The sequence below is a fragment of the Emydura macquarii genome, unplaced genomic scaffold (genome assembly GCF_026122565.2).
Source record: "Emydura macquarii macquarii isolate MOO-44397 ecotype Brisbane River unplaced genomic scaffold, CSIRO-AGI_Emac_v2 contig_3671, whole genome shotgun sequence".
Classification (NCBI taxonomy): domain Eukaryota; kingdom Metazoa; phylum Chordata; order Testudines; family Chelidae; genus Emydura; species Emydura macquarii.
Window position 1 is genome coordinate 10,844,486 of NW_027133808.1, and position 18,407 is coordinate 10,862,892.

The 18,407-nt window shown below is 40.7% G+C and overlaps 1 protein-coding gene across 6 annotated transcripts in view; it reads right to left on the reverse strand.

Moving 5' to 3' along the window:
* Positions 1 to 18,407, reverse strand: part of GPC6 (glypican 6) — a 1,015,317-nt gene that overhangs the window by 423,916 nt on the left and 572,994 nt on the right. For all 6 annotated transcript variants that reach the window (XM_067536909.1, XM_067536913.1, XM_067536910.1 and 3 more), the window contains one exon: positions 9,967 to 10,358. In XM_067536909.1, coding sequence (XP_067393010.1) covers positions 9,967 to 10,358 — 392 coding nt within the window. The remainder of the gene's footprint in view (positions 1 to 9,966; positions 10,359 to 18,407) is intronic.

Below are 18,407 nucleotides of genomic sequence, written 5' to 3' on the forward strand. Positions count from 1 at the left end.
AAACACCCCTCCATGAGCATCACAACAATACCAGAACACCATGCACTTCCTCCTCAAACTCCCCTTGCTAACTCCCACTCAAACTCCCCTATTTACATCTCTGTTTGCTGGTTCCTGTGCTGCTGTAGTTGGGCCGCTCCCTGATTGAGTGGCTGCCATTATTGACCCCCTAACCAGAGAAGCCGTGCCCTCAAATCAGGCTCAGCTGCTCTCAGTACATTGCCCAGTACCAGTCCCTGCAAACTGAAAAAAAACCAAACAAAACAAAAACACACAACTCCACAAAACTTACTCGCTGCCACTAAGGACTAGGGGCTTCTCCTCCAGCAGAACTTCCACTCAAACTCCCCTGTTTATAGCTCCATTTGCTAGTTCGTGTGCTGTATTCATGTCCAGTAGAGTTGGTCAAGAAATTTGAAATTACAAAAATTGTTCAATGAAAAAGCACACATTTTTCAATGCCCCCTGGCCAAAAAATTCCTACCAGCTCTAATGTGAAGCTAATTGGCTTGCCAACTCCCTTTACTTGATGGAGTAGAAGCGCCTGAAAATGAGTGTACTAGATCCAAAATATGTTGCTATAAAAACTCTCTTTAGTAATAATCCCTTTTTCATTATGTTTAAGATGGAGGCTGAATTTTGTCGTACTAGCCTTTGGCAGTGCGTCGGATAAAGGTGACTTCACTGAGTTACGGAACACCAAAAGAATTCAAAACATCAGTTCAGCTTGTGATATTACTGAAAAAAAGAACTCTGTGCCCAACCAGGAAAAACATTTTTGAAAAAGCACCACTTCTCCTTTCTAATTTTTTGGGGTTAAGCAGATGACACTTTTCTGTCACTGCATCTTGTGATGTTACAGTACAGTGAAAATGAAATTCATGCCCAACGTGGATAACTTTCAAAACAACAACAAAAATACATTTCTCTCTTTTCTTGTGTGTGTGTGTGTGTGTGTGTGTGTGTGTGTGTGTGTGTGTGTGTGTGTGTGTGTGTGTGTGTGTGTGTGTGTGTGTGTGTGTGTGTGTGTGTGTGTGTGTGTGTGTGTGTGTGTGTGTGTGTGTGTGTGTGTGTGTGAGAGAGAAGAGGGTAAAGATGTGCTAACTTTGATGAATGGTTGCTGCAAGTTCTAAGTGATGTGCAAAAAGAAAGATTTGCTGTCCCCTACAGTGGATACACCAACTTTACAAATATTCAGTTCTGACAAAACCAGAACAACTTGGAGGTAAGAACTTTTCTCCCAAGTGTTAACATTAATTGATGTGGGCACAGTGGCACAATAAGGACAGACACATGCATGGAATTAAGCAGCAGGCCACAACCTTTATTAAACTTTAACTCAGGAGAGGGGCACTACCCTTTCATCACCCATATTCTCCTACACCAGGTATTTAATTGGTTACAGTGTGGGGGTTACATGGGTCCTTACCATATAACCCATAATGTGGAGTGGTTCTCCTCAGCCTATGTTCTTGGACTCAGTTCTCTCTGAGTCCTAGCACCTGCCCCCCCTGCAAGGTGGACAGAGGATGCAACAGAGTGGGTTCCTCAGACCACGAAGGCCAAAAAGTCGCACTCTATCACTTGAGCCTAAGGCTCATCATCAAAATCCCAGGTCATTTACTTCTGCGAATCACTCATATTATTCTCGTAACTGCAATAGAAACTGGCCCAAGTTGCGACAAACAAACAACTGCACCCCAGTACCTCAGTTAGGTACTAAATGAGTTCCTACTTGAGCCACTGTGGCTTGAAGGTGATGTGAGGAAGGCAAAAAACTCCCTGGTCCTGTGCTAATTGGCTCAGGGGAAAAAAAATTCCTTCCTGATCCCCTAAGCAGATGATCAGCTAGACCTGCAGCATCTGTCAGGCCGGGTTCCCATTCCTACTTCGGGTGCATAAGGTGGGCTGCTAGAATGGAGCCAAAAGAGGCTCCACATGGCCGCTGTGCAGAGTTAAATTCTGAGGGCTGGGGAGTGCTGGCCAATCAACATTCCTCTCCCCCAGCTGGTCAATAGGTGCTAGAGACTCCCAGCGAGAGGAGCTACCTATTATCCCTTGGCAAGCATCTCTCTCCCTGGCCGCAGAGACTATCCTCCTTTCTCCACTGGCCCCATCAAGTTCCCCCCACCTGTTGATGTGAGTCAGTGGCATTTCTGTAGTTAGTAGGTCATTCAGATTTCTTTGTGTCTGTCCACTAGCTTGCACGTTGCAAAATATCCTTATAATTAAATGGCTAGTCAAGAAAAAGAAATTTACTTTTTGACCATGTTTTGGAATGTATCTTTGACAGACAGGAGGCAGACCCATCCTAGCTTACAGACAGCCCTCCAACCTGAAGCAAATACTCACCAGCAACCATACACCCTACAAAAAGTCCAACCCAGGAACCTATCCCTGCAACAAACCCCGTTGTCAGCTCTGCCCACACATCGACTCTAGTGACATCATCACTGGTCCTAACCACATCAATCACACCATAAGGGGCTCATTCATTTGTACATCCACTAATGTTATATATGCCATCATGTGCCAGCAATGCCCCTCTGCAATGTACATTGGCCAAACTGGACTATCACTATGCACAAGGATAAATGGACACAAATCAGACATAAAAAATAACAACATCCATAAACCAGTGGGAGAACACTTCAGTCTCCCAGGGCACACTGTCACTGACCTGAAAGTCACAGTACTTCTCCAAATAAACTCCAAAAACAGACTTCAAAGGGAAACTGCTGAGTTAGACATGATCTGAAAACTTATACATTCAAACTGAGTTTAAACAGAGATTTGGAATGGCTCTCTCATTACAAGAGGTAATTGCTTTGCTCACCCATTCTCACCTCCTACTCAATGACTGTCATTAGACCTCAAGTACCCGGCTTTCATCCACATCTCCCATTGTTCTCTATGCACTTTTATATCTATGTTTCCTATTTACTGTATCATTCTACCTCTGCATCTGACGAAGTGAGCTGAGTCTCACGAAAGCTTATGCTTACAAAAATTAAATTTGTTAGTCTTTAAAGTGCCATAGAGAACTCTCGTTGTTTTTGCTGTATACAGACTAACACGGCTACCACTCTGGAACTGTTCTCTATGAAGTTAATGTATCACTGAGGGCTAGAGACTATATATAATTCCATGAGGAAGGGTAACCAAAGCTCCTTCGGGAACTAAGAACAGTGCGGGGTGATCAAGCAAATTCACTCAGGTTGTAACACCTCCAGGAAAATATCACTGTCACAATTCAGGGCAACTGCACCTGTATTTCTCCTCAGTGGTTCAGCATGGGCACCCACTCTCAGGCTTCCAGCTCCCTAACTACTGCCTTTCTTGTGTGGAGACCTGCATCTCCCTGCCTTCTGACTGGGGTATTTCCAGGCTGCACAATTCCCTGTCTTCACTATATTATTCCTAGCAGAGACAGCTGCCCAACCATACCTGCTTGCTTTCCCTTTAGAGACAGTAAACAGTGTGATTCCCAATGCTATCCATGCTAAAAAGCATACCAGAGATCAACCCAACCCTAACATAGGCTCTGGTTAGAGCAGTCCTTCAGTACCCCACCTAAGGATTACTTGTGGTGTCAAGTTCATCACAGCTTCAGATCAGAACACGTACCCAGTCTTATGGGGCCTCAGTAAGCCTAGTCCTTCCAATCCTTCCCTAATGATTGGGGCCCTCCATGGACCAGGGGCCCTGTCTGCTTGCTACATGAGGTAGAAGGCTCTTGTAAAAGCAAGCTATTGATCCAAAAATGTTATCTTTGCTTGTTGGTCCCTGGAGAATCAAGTTTTAACTATAGTAGAACCTCAAAGATATGAACACCAGAGTTACGAACTGACCAGTCAACCGAACAGCTTGTGAAACCAGAAGTAAGCAATCAGGCAGCAGCAGCCTGGGGGTTGGGGGGGGGGGGGGGCGGGGGAGGGAGAGGGAGAGGAAAGAAAGCAAATACTTTGTATTGCAAGGTCGGCATACAGAGCAGAAACCAGCACCACCACCACTCCCCTCTTTGAAGCCCAGGAAAGAAAGCTCCCTGCTGATGCTACTGGCTGCAAGGAATTGAAGGTTGCAACCAAAGCCTGCCCTGGAGCTGCAGTGGGAATCAACTGCGCTCTGGAGGAGTTTTAAAGGACCACAGCATGTGCACCGATGTGGCCCAAGCTTTGCCCGTTGCTGCACTCCTGGTTTCTGCCAGCACCTCTAAGAGTGCAATAGGCAGGGGAGGAAGGTGCGCTGGCAGCCGGCTGGCACCAACCTCCTGCCATGTGCTGCCTCTGGAGTGTGCCAAGCAGTGCACTGAGCAGGGCGAGCCCTGGGGAGAGATGGCTGAGGCTTGCAGTGCCAGGGATGCAGGGCAGGCCCCCCCAGTTTGACCCAAAGGCAAGAAATAGGAATAGGGGAGGGAGCTGCTTGCAAACCAGGCAATGCTGCCAGGTGCCTCAGCTGGAAGACACTGACAGCAGGGTACTGTGCCATAATGTTTTGTTCAGAGTTACAAACATTTCAGGGTTACGAACAACCTCCATTCCTGAGGTGTTTGTATCTTTGAGGTTCTATTGTAGTTTGAGGCACACCTCTCCTGGGGGGTGGCTTCAAAGAGTTGATAAGGGGAGGTATTACATTAGCTTCTGCCTCATCCTAGACAAGTTACATAGAGTTCCACAGTGACATATACACAATTGCATTTTTAATACAATGCAATTCCAAAGGCATTAAACCAAATTTAGTAAAGTTCATTCAGGATATTGCAGGAAATTGTCAGTCTGTCCCAACCGTCACCTGGAGAGTCTTGTATATATTAGTTTGAACTGGGATCTCTTGAGATCAGCAGACAAAAAAAAGGACTTTTGGATAAACAGCCTTAGTTTAAATTGACTCTTCTTTCTGATCCAGAAAATGGACAGGAACCTCCTTTTAAAAGGAGGTCCAATTCTTGCTGAAGGGTTGGCAGGACTTGAACTTCTAGAGTCCCATAAAACTGATGGGTGATCTCTGGGAAGTTTTTTAGAATGCATGTAGGAACTTTTATTGTTTTTTATGTGTTTTCTCTGTAACGCTTTTACCTTAAGAACAAATGTGCTTGCTTAGAAGGACTTATGTGGTAACTTATAACTGTGGGCGAGACAGTGGACAAAGGCTTTGCAGGGAAAACAAAGGCCTTTTTACACAGTCTGACTTGCTGGGAATATCACATTGTAACCCAGGATGCTGTTCAGCCTTGAACCCCAAGTCAGGAGGAATAAGTCCCAGGTCTTCACCCAAGGGAAGTGACAGCTGGTAGTCAGGAGCGTAAAGTGGGTGGACCATGAAGGGGAATGCAAATACAGTTGTCCTGAAACTGTGGCAGTATCGATATAAGTTTTAATGCGACACTCAACCATGCTTTTTGAGTATAGTCTCAGTTTAAAAAAAAAAAAAAATTAATTCCTTTACATTTTAATGGGATCTCTGAAACAAAAACTTGCCTAAAATGTGCCTGATTTCTCCTTGATAATAATACCATGTAATCTGGTTTCCAATTTCTGTTAAAGTGGACTTTAAAAAAAACAAAGTAGAAGAAAAGTGTCTAGAAATGGTAATGTAGTGCACTCTTTGAAATATGAAAATTTGTTCAAGTACTTAAGTCCATTATTCTTTTATAAGTGTTATAATTATCCAGTCAGATAACTTGATTAGGAGGCCAACATTTCATGTTGCCTAATAACAAGAATAAAACATAATGGAGAAATCATTAAGGAATCTAAATTTAAAATATATATGCACACTCATTGATATAAAATATACGTAAAACGAGTGTGTACATATATTTACACTGTGTGTATACACACTCATACAGTACGTGGGCGAGGTAATATATTTTACTGGCCCAACTTCTGTTGATGAGAGACAAGCTCTCGAGCCACACAGAGTCCTTTCACAGGCTGGGAAAGAAACTCTCCCCACAAACGGAAGTATGTAGAAGATATTATCTCTCCCCCACACCTTGTCTCTGGAATATCCTGGGACCAACATGGCTACAACTACCCTGCAGAGACACATGCACACACATTCAACTGCATCAATGAATAGTAATCTGCATATATATTTGTGGGTGACTGTAACAAAAGCTATGTTTAAAGAACATTATTAACATTGCAAAGTCAAGCACTCAAAAGTTAGGAAATGTCTGAATTAAAGTTAAAGGGCAAGTCGTGCCTGACCAATTTGATTGCCTTCTATGATGAGATGAGTGGCTCTGTGGATGTAGGGAAAGCAGTGGATGTGATATACCTTGACTTTATCAAAGCTTTTGATACAGTCTCCCACAGTATTCTTGCCAGCAAGTTAAAGAAGTATGGGTTGCAAAAATGAACTACAAGGTGGATAAAAAACTGGCTAGATCAATGGGCTCAATGGGTAGTGATCAACAGTTCGATGTCTAGTTGGCAGCCAGTATCAAGCGGAGTGCCACGGGGGTCAATCCTGGGGCTGGTTTTGTTCCACATCTTCATTAATGATCTGGATAATGGGATGGATTGCACCCTCAGCATGTTCGTGGATGACACTAAGTTGGAGGGAGTGGTAGATATGCTGGGGGATAGGGATAGGATTCAGAGTGACCTAGACAAATTGAAGGATTGAGCCAAAAGAAATCTGATGAGGCTCAACATGGATATGTGCAGAGTCCTGCACTTAGGACAGAAGAATCCCATACACAGCCACAGACTGGGGACCGATGGGCTAGGCAGCAGTTCTGCAGAAAAAGATCTGGGGTTACAGTGGACAAGAGGATGGAGGTAGGCTATTCTCCAGTGGTGGCAGATGACAGAAGAAGGAGCAATGATCTCAGATTACAATGAGGGAGGTCTAGGTTGGATAATAGGAAAACTTTTTCACTAGGAGGGTAGTGAAGCACTGGAATCGATTACCTAGGGAGCTGGTGGAATCTCCATCCTTCCATGTTTTTAAGGCGGGCTTGAGAAATCTCTGGCTGGGTTGATTTAGTTGGGGTTGATCCTGCTTTGAGCAGAGGGTTAGACTAGATGACTTGCTGAGGTCCCTTCCGACCCTAATCTTCTATGATTCTAAATTCCCTCTAGAATCTTAATTCAATTCCCTTTTATGTATGCATTATGATACAGTCTTTAAATATATGACCACATGCTATATATTTCAGGCAGTCCTCATTCAGTGCATAGGATGGACAGTACTCAGTTAATAAGCAGCTATTCAATATTTTGTTTTATCCTTATTGTTCAATGTGAGACCCAAGATGTCATTTACTGCACACTATTAAAACCGTACTATGAAAAGGGAATCATTCATTTCCTCGTGGGCTTTTCTATGTGCTCATCGTTATAGTATAGAGTGATGAGAAGCTGAGGAGTAGAGGTGATCATTATTTACATAAGCACATACTCTTCATTCTCTGGACCCCTTCCTCATGCACAAGATGACCCTCTCTGTGGGTAATGTGAATGTGTAGTGAAGGAGGCTGTTTGTAGGACCCCGGCTTCGTTTGTTGCAGAAGTTGGAAGGTGACTAGTGAGGCAGGGGATTGCAGAAAGAGGAAAAGAGTGTCTCATTTATAAGGCTGCTGAATGTTGCCCTGGAGAATTGGATTCTCTCTCTTCCTCTGCCACAGAGTTCCTTCCTGTGTGATACTGGGCAAGTCATTTAAATAAAATGTTTTTCAGGTGGTCATTGGCTAATTGTGTGTTCCTCATATTCTGGGTGACCAAATTCACACCCTGGTGTCTGATTTTCAGAAATGCTACACACTCACAGCTATAACTAAATTCACCAGGAGCTGTGGCTTTGAACATATAAAGTACCATATAATGCTAAGTATTCTGAAAAACTAAGTCCTAGATGTCTCAAATTGGAAACTTTTGACCTTAGTGTCCCTGTGCCTCAGCTCCTATCTCTGAAATAGCGATAATACCACCCCCTCATTTCACAGGCCTGTTGTGAAGGTTAATTCAGGAAAGCACTCAGCTTCTATAGTAATGAGCACTAGAAGAGACCATTAAGAAATTACTAAAATTATGCCTTAAGAACAAGATGGCCGTCACTTTTAGAACTTACTTGTTTTGATGGATTCTCAGAGTTGGGCCTACAATTTGTAACCAAGTCAGAGAAGTTCCTTACAAAATGCTCAAAGATTTAACGCACTAGCAGAACACAGTTAAGGTCCAGACAACATGACAAATTGGAAACATGATATAACCAAGCCGGGAACAATTTGGCCCCCTAACTTGATTTTACAATAATATAGAAAGTCCCTTTAGCTGTGTTTCAGGTGCTGTGTAGGAGACAGCTCATTATTCCGGGAGGTCTCTGGCACCCAAAGACAACTGTGGGGGTTATCTGACTGACCCTGATGGATGATCTTTGGTGTATATTTTTCATTATGTAGTTTAATTATGTGAGGCCCTCAGAAGCTAGGATCATCATAAATATTTATATAAAATAATTAAAAGAACTAAATATAATTCTAACTGTTCTCTGGAATAGATCAAGCTCCCTAGATATTGCTAATGGGCCTTTTCCTCATCCAAATACCGTAGAATACAGAAAGAATAATTAATGGGTTTTGTGCTTTAAGATAGAATAGTAAAGTATATAGCTTAGGAAAAGGGCTGGAAGGACCTGATAAGAGCTGTCCTGGAGCTAGCACAGCACAAATAGAGGGCAAACATAAAAACAAAAGCTGACCAGAGCTGACTACACCTGGCTAAGTAACACTTGAAAGTGCCTACAAGTCAGGATGACTCAGCAGAAATGCTCACTGATCATGATATTGACCCAAAAGTAACACTGTTCACTGGTTGGTTACATACTGATAGTAAAAGTGACATTGTTCACTGGTTGGTTACATAATGATCAGTTTGGTGATCAGTTTGAGGGTATTTAAACCCCCTGAAATCAGTCGCACTTTGGACTGCAGCCTGCTGGGATCCTCGGTAGCTGGACTGAGCCCTTCTATGAACCAGCAGCATCCAAGGGATGGCTAACACTTATCAGAGTTGACTCAGCTCAAGAGACTTAAGGAGAGAAGCGCTTTTGGTAACGTATGAAAGTAGCACTTGCTTTAAGATAACAAACGAACATCTGTCTGTTTATCTGTCTGTGAAGAGTAACTAGGATTTTACAAATGACCATCTGTCTGTAAGCATTGGAATAGCTAAGAACTTACAAACAACTATCTGTCTGTAAACATAAAATGACCAATAGTGGAATTGTGTACTATGAGAAATGATTGCATGCATAGAAAAATATTAGGCCTTTGTATCCTTCTTTGGTTTCATGTTTGTATTGTTTATGTTTATGCTCTTTACTTAATATTAATGACTAAATAAATGGGCCATATTTCTTCAGTTAAAGCCCTGTTCGTATTCTTGTTCGGTCACCCCCGCCCCTCGGCTGAGGCAACTCCTCTGCTCCTGGAGACCCGCGATTCTAAAGCTAAGGCCTTTCAGGCTGCTCTGAGTCCATGAATACAACTAGTCTACCTTGCCAGTGTGTTAGAGAAGATGCCACTGTTCCTAAAAAAAAAACTGTCACGAAACTGCAGTCCTGATGAGGGCTCTCACCCACGCAATTCCAGGCAGGCTGCAGTGCCCTAATGAATAGCAGCATCTTATATATTTGTCATGCTTAAATCCCTGGTCAGAAATATTACCTAATGATAGGTGTGTTACCGGTTTTGTACACTAGTAATGACAACTGCTACGCCATTCTATAGCACCAATAAATATTGACCTTCTTAGTATTCTAAACAAGGGCAACCCTTTCCAGTATTGCTGTCACTTTAATAGACTCCAAAGGAGGAAAATGACAATAGTTACTCACCTTGACACACTTGACTTTCTTATAATCAAGGTACAGGTGCATTCTCAGTATTCAAGTCTCGAGTAAAAAAAAAAAAAAAACACAAACAAGTGCAAATATAAAAAACCTCATTTAGGTTACCTTGGATACTCTGTTTGCAACCTCTCTGCCTACGGTCAGCCCCTGAACAAAGGTCCGTGCAGCAATGAAAGCTCTAGTCACTTGAACCTTCAGTTTCCTGGGTACATCTCCAAATGGTTTCAGCTGGTCTATGTATTTGCTTACACACTCCAGATAGTCCTCAGTGAAATGATATTGGGGGTTTATGAGCTGGAACATTCGCTCCAATAGCCGAGCCCAGAAATCATTCAGCATCTCCTCCAAGTTTACATTGCCTCCTGTATAGTATCGTTTCAGTTCTGTGAAGAGGTCCTGGAAAACGTCTGAATTCTGCATGTACAACATTCCATATGTTCGTACAAACATATCATTTAAGGATTTTTCTGCATTCTCCAAAAGTTCTCGGAAAAATTCTGCAGAGAAAATAAAAAGGTATATACAGAAAAAATTAATAAAATACCAATACCATGTTTCTTGCCTTCATGATGGTATTACCTTCTTGACGGTACTAATTTCAGTGAAATTTGCACAAATAAATGTTGTCATTTGCATTTTTTGTAGAAAAAGTCAAGTATTTAAACTGCAAATAGGTTCATTTAAAAATAATGAAAAATGGAGAGCATATTGTGTTCCCCACAAAGGTTAAAAAGTCCTCAAATCCATAATTCTAAATTCTAAATATGCATTTGAGAGAGTTGCAATGAAAACTGTTCCATTATTTAAACAAAGCAACCCCTATCCCTTACCAAACTCTCCATAATGAACAGACAATGTCCCAATTCTTGAGTACTAAACAAGAAATCATTAATGTAACAGCAATGAAATCTTCTATTCTATTCATCTTCAGTCATCACTAAAGTATCTGACCATCATTGTATCTTATAATTTACTTTTGGCTTTCAAAATTTCTTCAAAAGTTTGAACTGAGACATATTGGGCCTGATCCTACAAGCCCGCCACATGCAGAATTCCCTTTAAATACTACAACTAGCCTGAGTAAGATATAAAAGATGTTGCTATTGTCAATGATTTAATGTTATTCTGAAACCCTGTGCTGGCATTTAGGCCTTGAACATTCCACAAGCATTGTTTTTCGAACAGTCTGCTGACTGCAAGATTGTACGGATTGCAGTCTCTAAGATACCATGTTAGCAATGGGCTTGTTTACCTATTCTTTCTTTTAATATCAGGGTTTACTGCTCCTCTGTTTATTTACCCAGCCTCTAGTCATAGCCTGTTCAAAGTCTTGACTTCAGGATTTTATGTTTATTGGACTACGGGCCCATGGATGCCTCAGCGGCCACTGCTGGCATCTCTCTTATACATGAACTCAGGAGGATCTTGGGACCAAGTTAGTCCAGTTTCTCTATCACTAGTTATACACCTTACACTGCCACTGAAATACTTATTCTGGGAAATTACATTGTAGTGATTCTCTTAAGACTTCCCTAAAAACATTGTTGGTGGAATTCCACACCACTAACCTCCGATTTTACATTGGTGGTCAGGTCCCTCACCTCAAGTACTCTTTTTATAAAGCAATCTCTCTAGCTTCCAATGAACTCCCAGAATATGCACTCTGGCCGGCCAGGAGTTATATTCCCCAAATTGTGTGGTGGGAAAAGAATAGGAGACTGCCTTCATCGGGTTTTTCCTTCACTTGCATGATAACAAATCAGAAGGTGCTGAATGCAGTCAATAGGGCTACTGAGTTTTTTAAACATTTAGAATAACATGTTGGGTGGATTGACACATTAGTTGGAAGGCAAAAAAAAAAAAAAAAAAGAGTTTTAATAAATGCACCCAAGTGCATTATAGTACAAACATTATAGTATAGAAGATAAAGGAATTTCACATAAGCCCACATGAGGAAAGAAGTAATAGTTAGCAATGGTAGAAATGAAAGCTAATTTCAGCTGGCTGTTTACTAGGATGTAATAATAATGTTACTTTGCACTGACTCAATAACTATGTCATCCCACAATTGTGTACTGACGTAGATAAAGCCATCATCTCCACATCAAAGTAAATGACTACAAGGACTATATCCGCATGATCTCTTTAGGTAGATGGACATTTTTGGGGAACATGGGATCAAATCTGAAACGGGCAAGCAAATAGGGACAGACTCTAATTTGATAGGAAAAGGGCTTCTCTGTTAGGCAAGCTTTTCATGTATATTATACAATACTTTGCAATGTAAGTTCTTAGGATAACATTTTCAAAAGTGCATAAGTGTCAGAACCCTAAATAACAGATGGCTTTTGAAAAGTTTAGCCATCGTCTACAGTGCTCAGTGAAGCTTTGGATACTATTTGTCTAAACAAGTATATTTTGCATCTCTCATTTTCTTTTGATTTTCTCTATATCAGTCTGTATCTTGACAATACACATCTGCTTCTATTGAAGACAATCTGACTCATGCTTTGTGTCTTGTTACATGGATCCATTATATAACCGGAGTTTCAGAGATTAAACTGAACCCTGACAGCAAGCTAAGAAGGGACAGAATTCAGGGGAGATTACCTGAATGCCACTCATGTTCATGCCAAGAGCTAGTAGCTGAAATTGTGCAAGCTGATCTTTCCTCATTGCCTGTGGAGCAGCAGTGGAGCCATTCCACAAGCACTACTGAAGCCTCATATCTGCAATAGTGCTTGTGGGAAGAGAATAGTTAGTGGATCCACAGAGTCATCGGTTAATTAGATATACTTCCATCTCACATTTGTGCACCAAAGCAAACATTTCCCTCCCCCACCTCTTTATCCCTTCACAGCCAAGAAGAAGGAGATTTGAGTTCTACAACATTCACATAATCTGGGTCTTATGCATGGTCTCCTCAAATTGTCCCCCTTCTCATACAATAGACCCACATCAGTCTCATGGCTCCTAGGGGCTGACATAGAATTAGGAGAGCAGGATTTGTTCCAAGATCACAGGTAACAGAGACTGTGACCTCTTATCCCAAGGAGTACAACAAAATTACTGGTGAGGACAATTGTGAGCTTGAGGACAGCTTGAGGGATATGTGATGGTATGCAGAACCCCTGGGGTACTGCCTGATACCACTAAGCCCTCCGTCTGACCAACTTGGGCTCCCTCTTGCACTGTGATTCTGTGAAAAGCCACAAACCTCTGACAGGTACTGCACTTACACAGCCATCCACAGGCAGGACCACATGCATCTTAATTCAATTTATGCTTTCCAGCCACTCATGAACCAACAAGAGAGAAACTCCAGCTGGCTCCTCAGCCCAGGACTGCAAAAGAATACCATCTACTCTGATCAAAAAGCCTGACTAGTGGAGTTTATTATTCAGTCCACCCTTCCCTCAAGTGGAAGGAACATGCACCAGCTTTTGTTACTGAGCAGAGTTTGTCCAAACACTTCACTCAGAAACACACTGCTTAAGATAAAACATTAAACAAGTTCATTAACTACAGAAAAATAGATTTTAAGTGGCAAATGTAAAGAGATTAAAAGAAGTTACCAAATTAAATAAACATAAGATCACAATCCAAATTCTACACTCTAACAGGCTCTTGAATTAGCAATGTCTCACCCTTGGTAGTTGGTACAAGTAGTTCCTTAAACACAGGCTGAGCAACCTTCCCTGCCTGGGACTCTCCTCCCCACTTTCAAAGTCCTTTTGTCTTTCAGATGACCCTTCAGGTGTTCAGTTGTATGGGAGTGAAGTCAATCTATGATGTCACTCCCCTTCTTTTATAATCTGTTCCAGCTTGCTAGAACAGTGCATGCATGTGACATGGGGGCTGATTCCCATTGGTCAATCAGTATCCCATTGCATGTGTGTTTTTTGGTGAAGTCTCCAGGGGTGGGGTTGAGAAAGTGGATCCTCCTTGATGGGCCATTAGCACATCTGACCACTTCATTGTTGTACCTGAATAGTTGGTTTAGGTGTTTCCCACCTCAGAACATGTTCTAGTAGCGTTTACAATATTTTATAATTTCACATACTATGGTAGCAAATACAATCCAACAAGATATTAATGTTTAGCAGATCAAGACTTTAAAAATAATGCCACACAAGGTGTACCTTGTACAGAACATATCATAATTACATGACTTTGGTGAATATGGAGTTTCTGGGGTATTGTTCTCAGACACAGAGTGTCACAGGGTACAAGGCCTTGTTACAATATTTTTACAAATTAATTAAAACTCTTTGGGTTCGGAGAGGCCTGGGAGATTCTGAGGGGTAGATCCACTGAGAAGCATTCAGGGGCTTTCACAAACTATATTTTCCACTAATTCTGACCTTCCACTTATAGTTGAAACGGTATTTTGCATCCCAGACTTTGATCTGGGAAGGCTTAATAGAACTGTCAATTCTTAACTATCCTCAGTGTGATTTTGCACATCCAGTGCTTCTTTTCCTACTGCAATATTTGTGGCTGTGTGTCTACAAACTGTTATGAAGCTAAAAATAATTCTCTATGGATATGCATGCTTGTGTGTTTCCCAACTTGGGACTGGTAATTAACATCAACTGTAAGACTGAGAGCAGATTCTAGGTTACCCTACAGATCCTTTTCATCAGTGAAAAGCAACCATCAGGACAGTAGCTCCAGGTCCTTTAAAATTCCCTTAGATAAAACTTTGCATGTCACAGGGCTGCTGTCTGCCAGTCCCTCCCAACCCATTGTTGGTAGTCTCACTATAGTTAAGGTTTTCTCATGACTTCTGTTGAAAGGTTGATCTTTCTAATGCCTCTTGAATTAACATATTTAGTTGGACTTCTTTGAAATTTGGTGTGCGTCAGGAAAGTACAGGGTAGGGATAGTGACCCAGATTTGCAGCCATTAGAGCTAAGGGTTGTGGAGATACAAAACCACCAAAATAGGAATTTTTCAAAATATTTTCTAGGGTTTTTTTTTTTTGCGTGCAAAGTTAGAGATCAAACTAATGATATGATGCGGGTCAAAATGGTCTCATTTTGTTAATTTTTATCCAAGGTACTGCAGGCACCCACTATATTTTAAAGAAAATGTACATGTTTACAGTGTGCATGTGACAATACAGACAAAAACTGCTATGTTCCCATTCATACCATTTTATATTAAATATGACTTTGGAAGTGCTCTAAAATATGAATGGCTAATCAGACTGCTTTAACATTTGGTGTGCTTCATCTGGGCCCAGGGTAGTATTTGTGATCCAAATTTGGGGTCATTTAACTGAGGGGTTCCTGAGATACATGCCCCCCACAATTGGTTTCCTTCTGCTGCCTTGTACCATTAAACTGAAAGGTACTAATTGACTTGATGAATCTCAGACCTCCTTGAGACTGATGGCTGCAAACTCACCCTCCAATTAACATAATTAAGGATAAATCAATCACAAGGCCCCACCTAAGACAGTTTTGGAATGAGGGGATGCAGGTTGGTGCAGTTTGTAAGTCATAGATGACAGTTTTATTTGGGGGGGAGAATGGAAGACAAATATTTGGTAGAAAAAATTATACATGGGAATGTTCCCTGAGAGAGGAAAGAGAAGGAGGAGTATTGGGGGGAAAGGGGTTTGGGGCAGAGGGATTATAGCACAATGCGGTCCAACTTGATTGCAATCTTTTAGACACTAGTGCAATATAAATGTTAAATAACTGTAACTAACTGCATGTTTAAATTGCATATTAGTCCAAATGTGAAGCCAGGCTTATGAGATGCTGTAGGAAAGCTAATGTCCTTCAAAGCGCCGTGCATTTTATTCATCTTCAGTCTTCTCATGGGTTTCTGCACTTTGAAGGCCATTCTTTAGAATAAATTATGCCATTTTGAAAGTTAAACAGTTTTTTTCCCCCTTTTCTTTAGGTTTTGATAGGAAACAATATGCTTAGTTTAAGAAAGCGGCAATCTCACCATGGTGATCAACTCACTATGAGGTTAACAAAACAGCACAAAGCATAAAATTAGATCTCAGACCAATTAAAGCAAATTTCACACCTTTTTTCAGTTTCAGATGGAAAAAACTCACATTGGATTAATTTTAGAGTAAACAGAAATCTTAATCTGTAACTATTCAGCAAAATAAGTGCTATGTATCTGTTTGCTTTCTTCCTTCAGCCACAAAAAGTACATCAAGAGGTGCAGACTGCTTTGAACAACACATGTACACAAACTCAACTTAGTATAATTGGGAACATGTCCAATTAGATCAAGAGAGGTTGTATCAATTTACACAAAAATTGAATTTGTTCATAGCCTTTATAACAACAAACACTTTTTGTTAATTTCAGAGAGATTTAATCAACACATAGGTATTTTCTTGTTAATTAATGTAATATTTCAGTTGTAAGGGGAAGAACAAACAAGTGATAGATGTTAGGTTGTCTGAAGCACTACTAGAAGGTGTTCAGATACTATGGTGCTAAGTACAGTGTAAGAACTTATACAGAACAGAAGAGATCTGTGCCATGTTTTGAAGTATACGCTTTATGCATTTTGTGCTGCCAGCATAGACTGTTATGTGTAATGTTAACAAGTAGTAAAGCTGAAAATATCGTTTTTTCTAACTGAAATAATATGTCATTTATATGAAAGAACAAGCCTGCATTCCTGTGCTTCACAGGCACCATTACAACAGCTTTCAGTTGTCAGGTATAAGATCAGCAGTGAGCAGTGTTTGGTTTTCTTATGAAGACATTCATTTATACGAAAGAGAAAGGTTGGGTATACAGTGTATGCGAAACTACAGTAATGCATGGAATTTAAGAAGACAGGGAAGATTAATATTTGAAAGTCCTCTTTCTTGTTATATGATTAAAGAGTGTTTGATGTCACCACTCACCACTTAGGTCTCATTTTAAAAAAATGATTATTTATGTAATCAGGATACAAGACTTATAGGAGGTGTCTCTGTAAATAAGGTTTGCATTGCTATTGAACATTTTCAGTGTGAAAAAAACTCAACTTATTTAAAAACCAAAAAAACATACTGTGCTAGTTAGACAGACTATTACTGATAGATAGCTCTGTCACCTGCCTTGTCAATCTAGTGCTGATCTTATTACATTTTAACTTACGTAACCTATTTTCATAATTTAACACAATCTAGGAGCAAATAGAGCTAAACTAATTCCAAAGAGCCCAACTAGTTATCACAGCTCATTTGCAAGTAGTAACACTCAATGCAGATTAAGTTGAAGAAGCAGAATTCTATTAATCCCTGCAGTCTTCTCTGTCCACATGGCTGAGTTGATCCAAAAATAACCTCTCCAGGGAACGTGGACCCTTTGTCTCCATTTCCACTGATCATGATACAGTCACCAGATGTCAGTGGATAGGTCTTGATATAATTCTCATTTTTTCTTAACATTACAGCACAACACACTGAAGCAACTATCATTTGAAGCCTATTAGGTAAAGAACGTTAGTTATGTAGGAATTGACTGTCTAAGACCTCTTCCATCCTATTTCCCTTTATTTTCTATACTAGCAGAAACTTAAGTATGAACATATTTGGGTGTAGGCAAACACACAAAGCTGGAAACATATTATATTTTGATCCACAAAAAACACCCAAAAAACCCAAAACCTCCTCAAACAAACATAGAAGCTTTTGGACAGAAAGAACTAAAGGTGTATTCTAGTCCATATGCTGCCTTTTCAGAGGCACCTTTTCTACTCAGGTTTTATTTTAGTGGCATTAGGGATGCTTATTGGGTACATCAGCACACTCTATATACCTCATAACCACAATCTGAGAATATATGGCATGACAGTGCATGTACTCATACCTCTTTAGTGCTCCTGTACAGAATGATGTGTGTGTGTTTTTATGATCTTTTGTGGAAAATATTGCTCAGTATTGTATACTGATTTTACCTTTCCCCAACTAGCACTATCCAACACTTACTTGTCTAAAAAACCTTGATACTACTGTCTCACTTTTGATGTTGGCTAGGATTTTCAAAGGAGTATAAGAGAGTTAGGCACCCTACTTCTATTGAAATCCCACTTAAAGCATATGCCTCATGCTTGCTATGTTGCTTGCTCATCACAGTGCAGATTCAGTGGAAGTTGGGCACCTAACTCCTTAGTCTTCTTTGAAAATCTCAGCCATTATCATTACTTTGATTACAAGAATCAAGGTTTCAGCCACAGACACATATTTTTATGGCCTGCGCATCAGCAACAGTCTTTTACTAAAATAAATATATCCTAAGAGAATTTGTTGCTCATGAAAGGGGCCAGATTGACAACTCTGGTAACTGAAGACCTCATTTTTTGGAAGGGATCACTTCTTGGAATGGAAAAGCAATTCACTCAATCTATGTCCTCTTCAAGACTACCCATAGTGGTGTCAATTTGTGTCAGTTGTAATATGTCTGCTAGCAACTGGACTGAAACCATCAACGTGTGTCTATTTTTGTCTATTTTCTATAGGTCCATTTGAGGTTTAAAGCAATCAAATTCTAACAATTTTATCATTTAAAAAAATC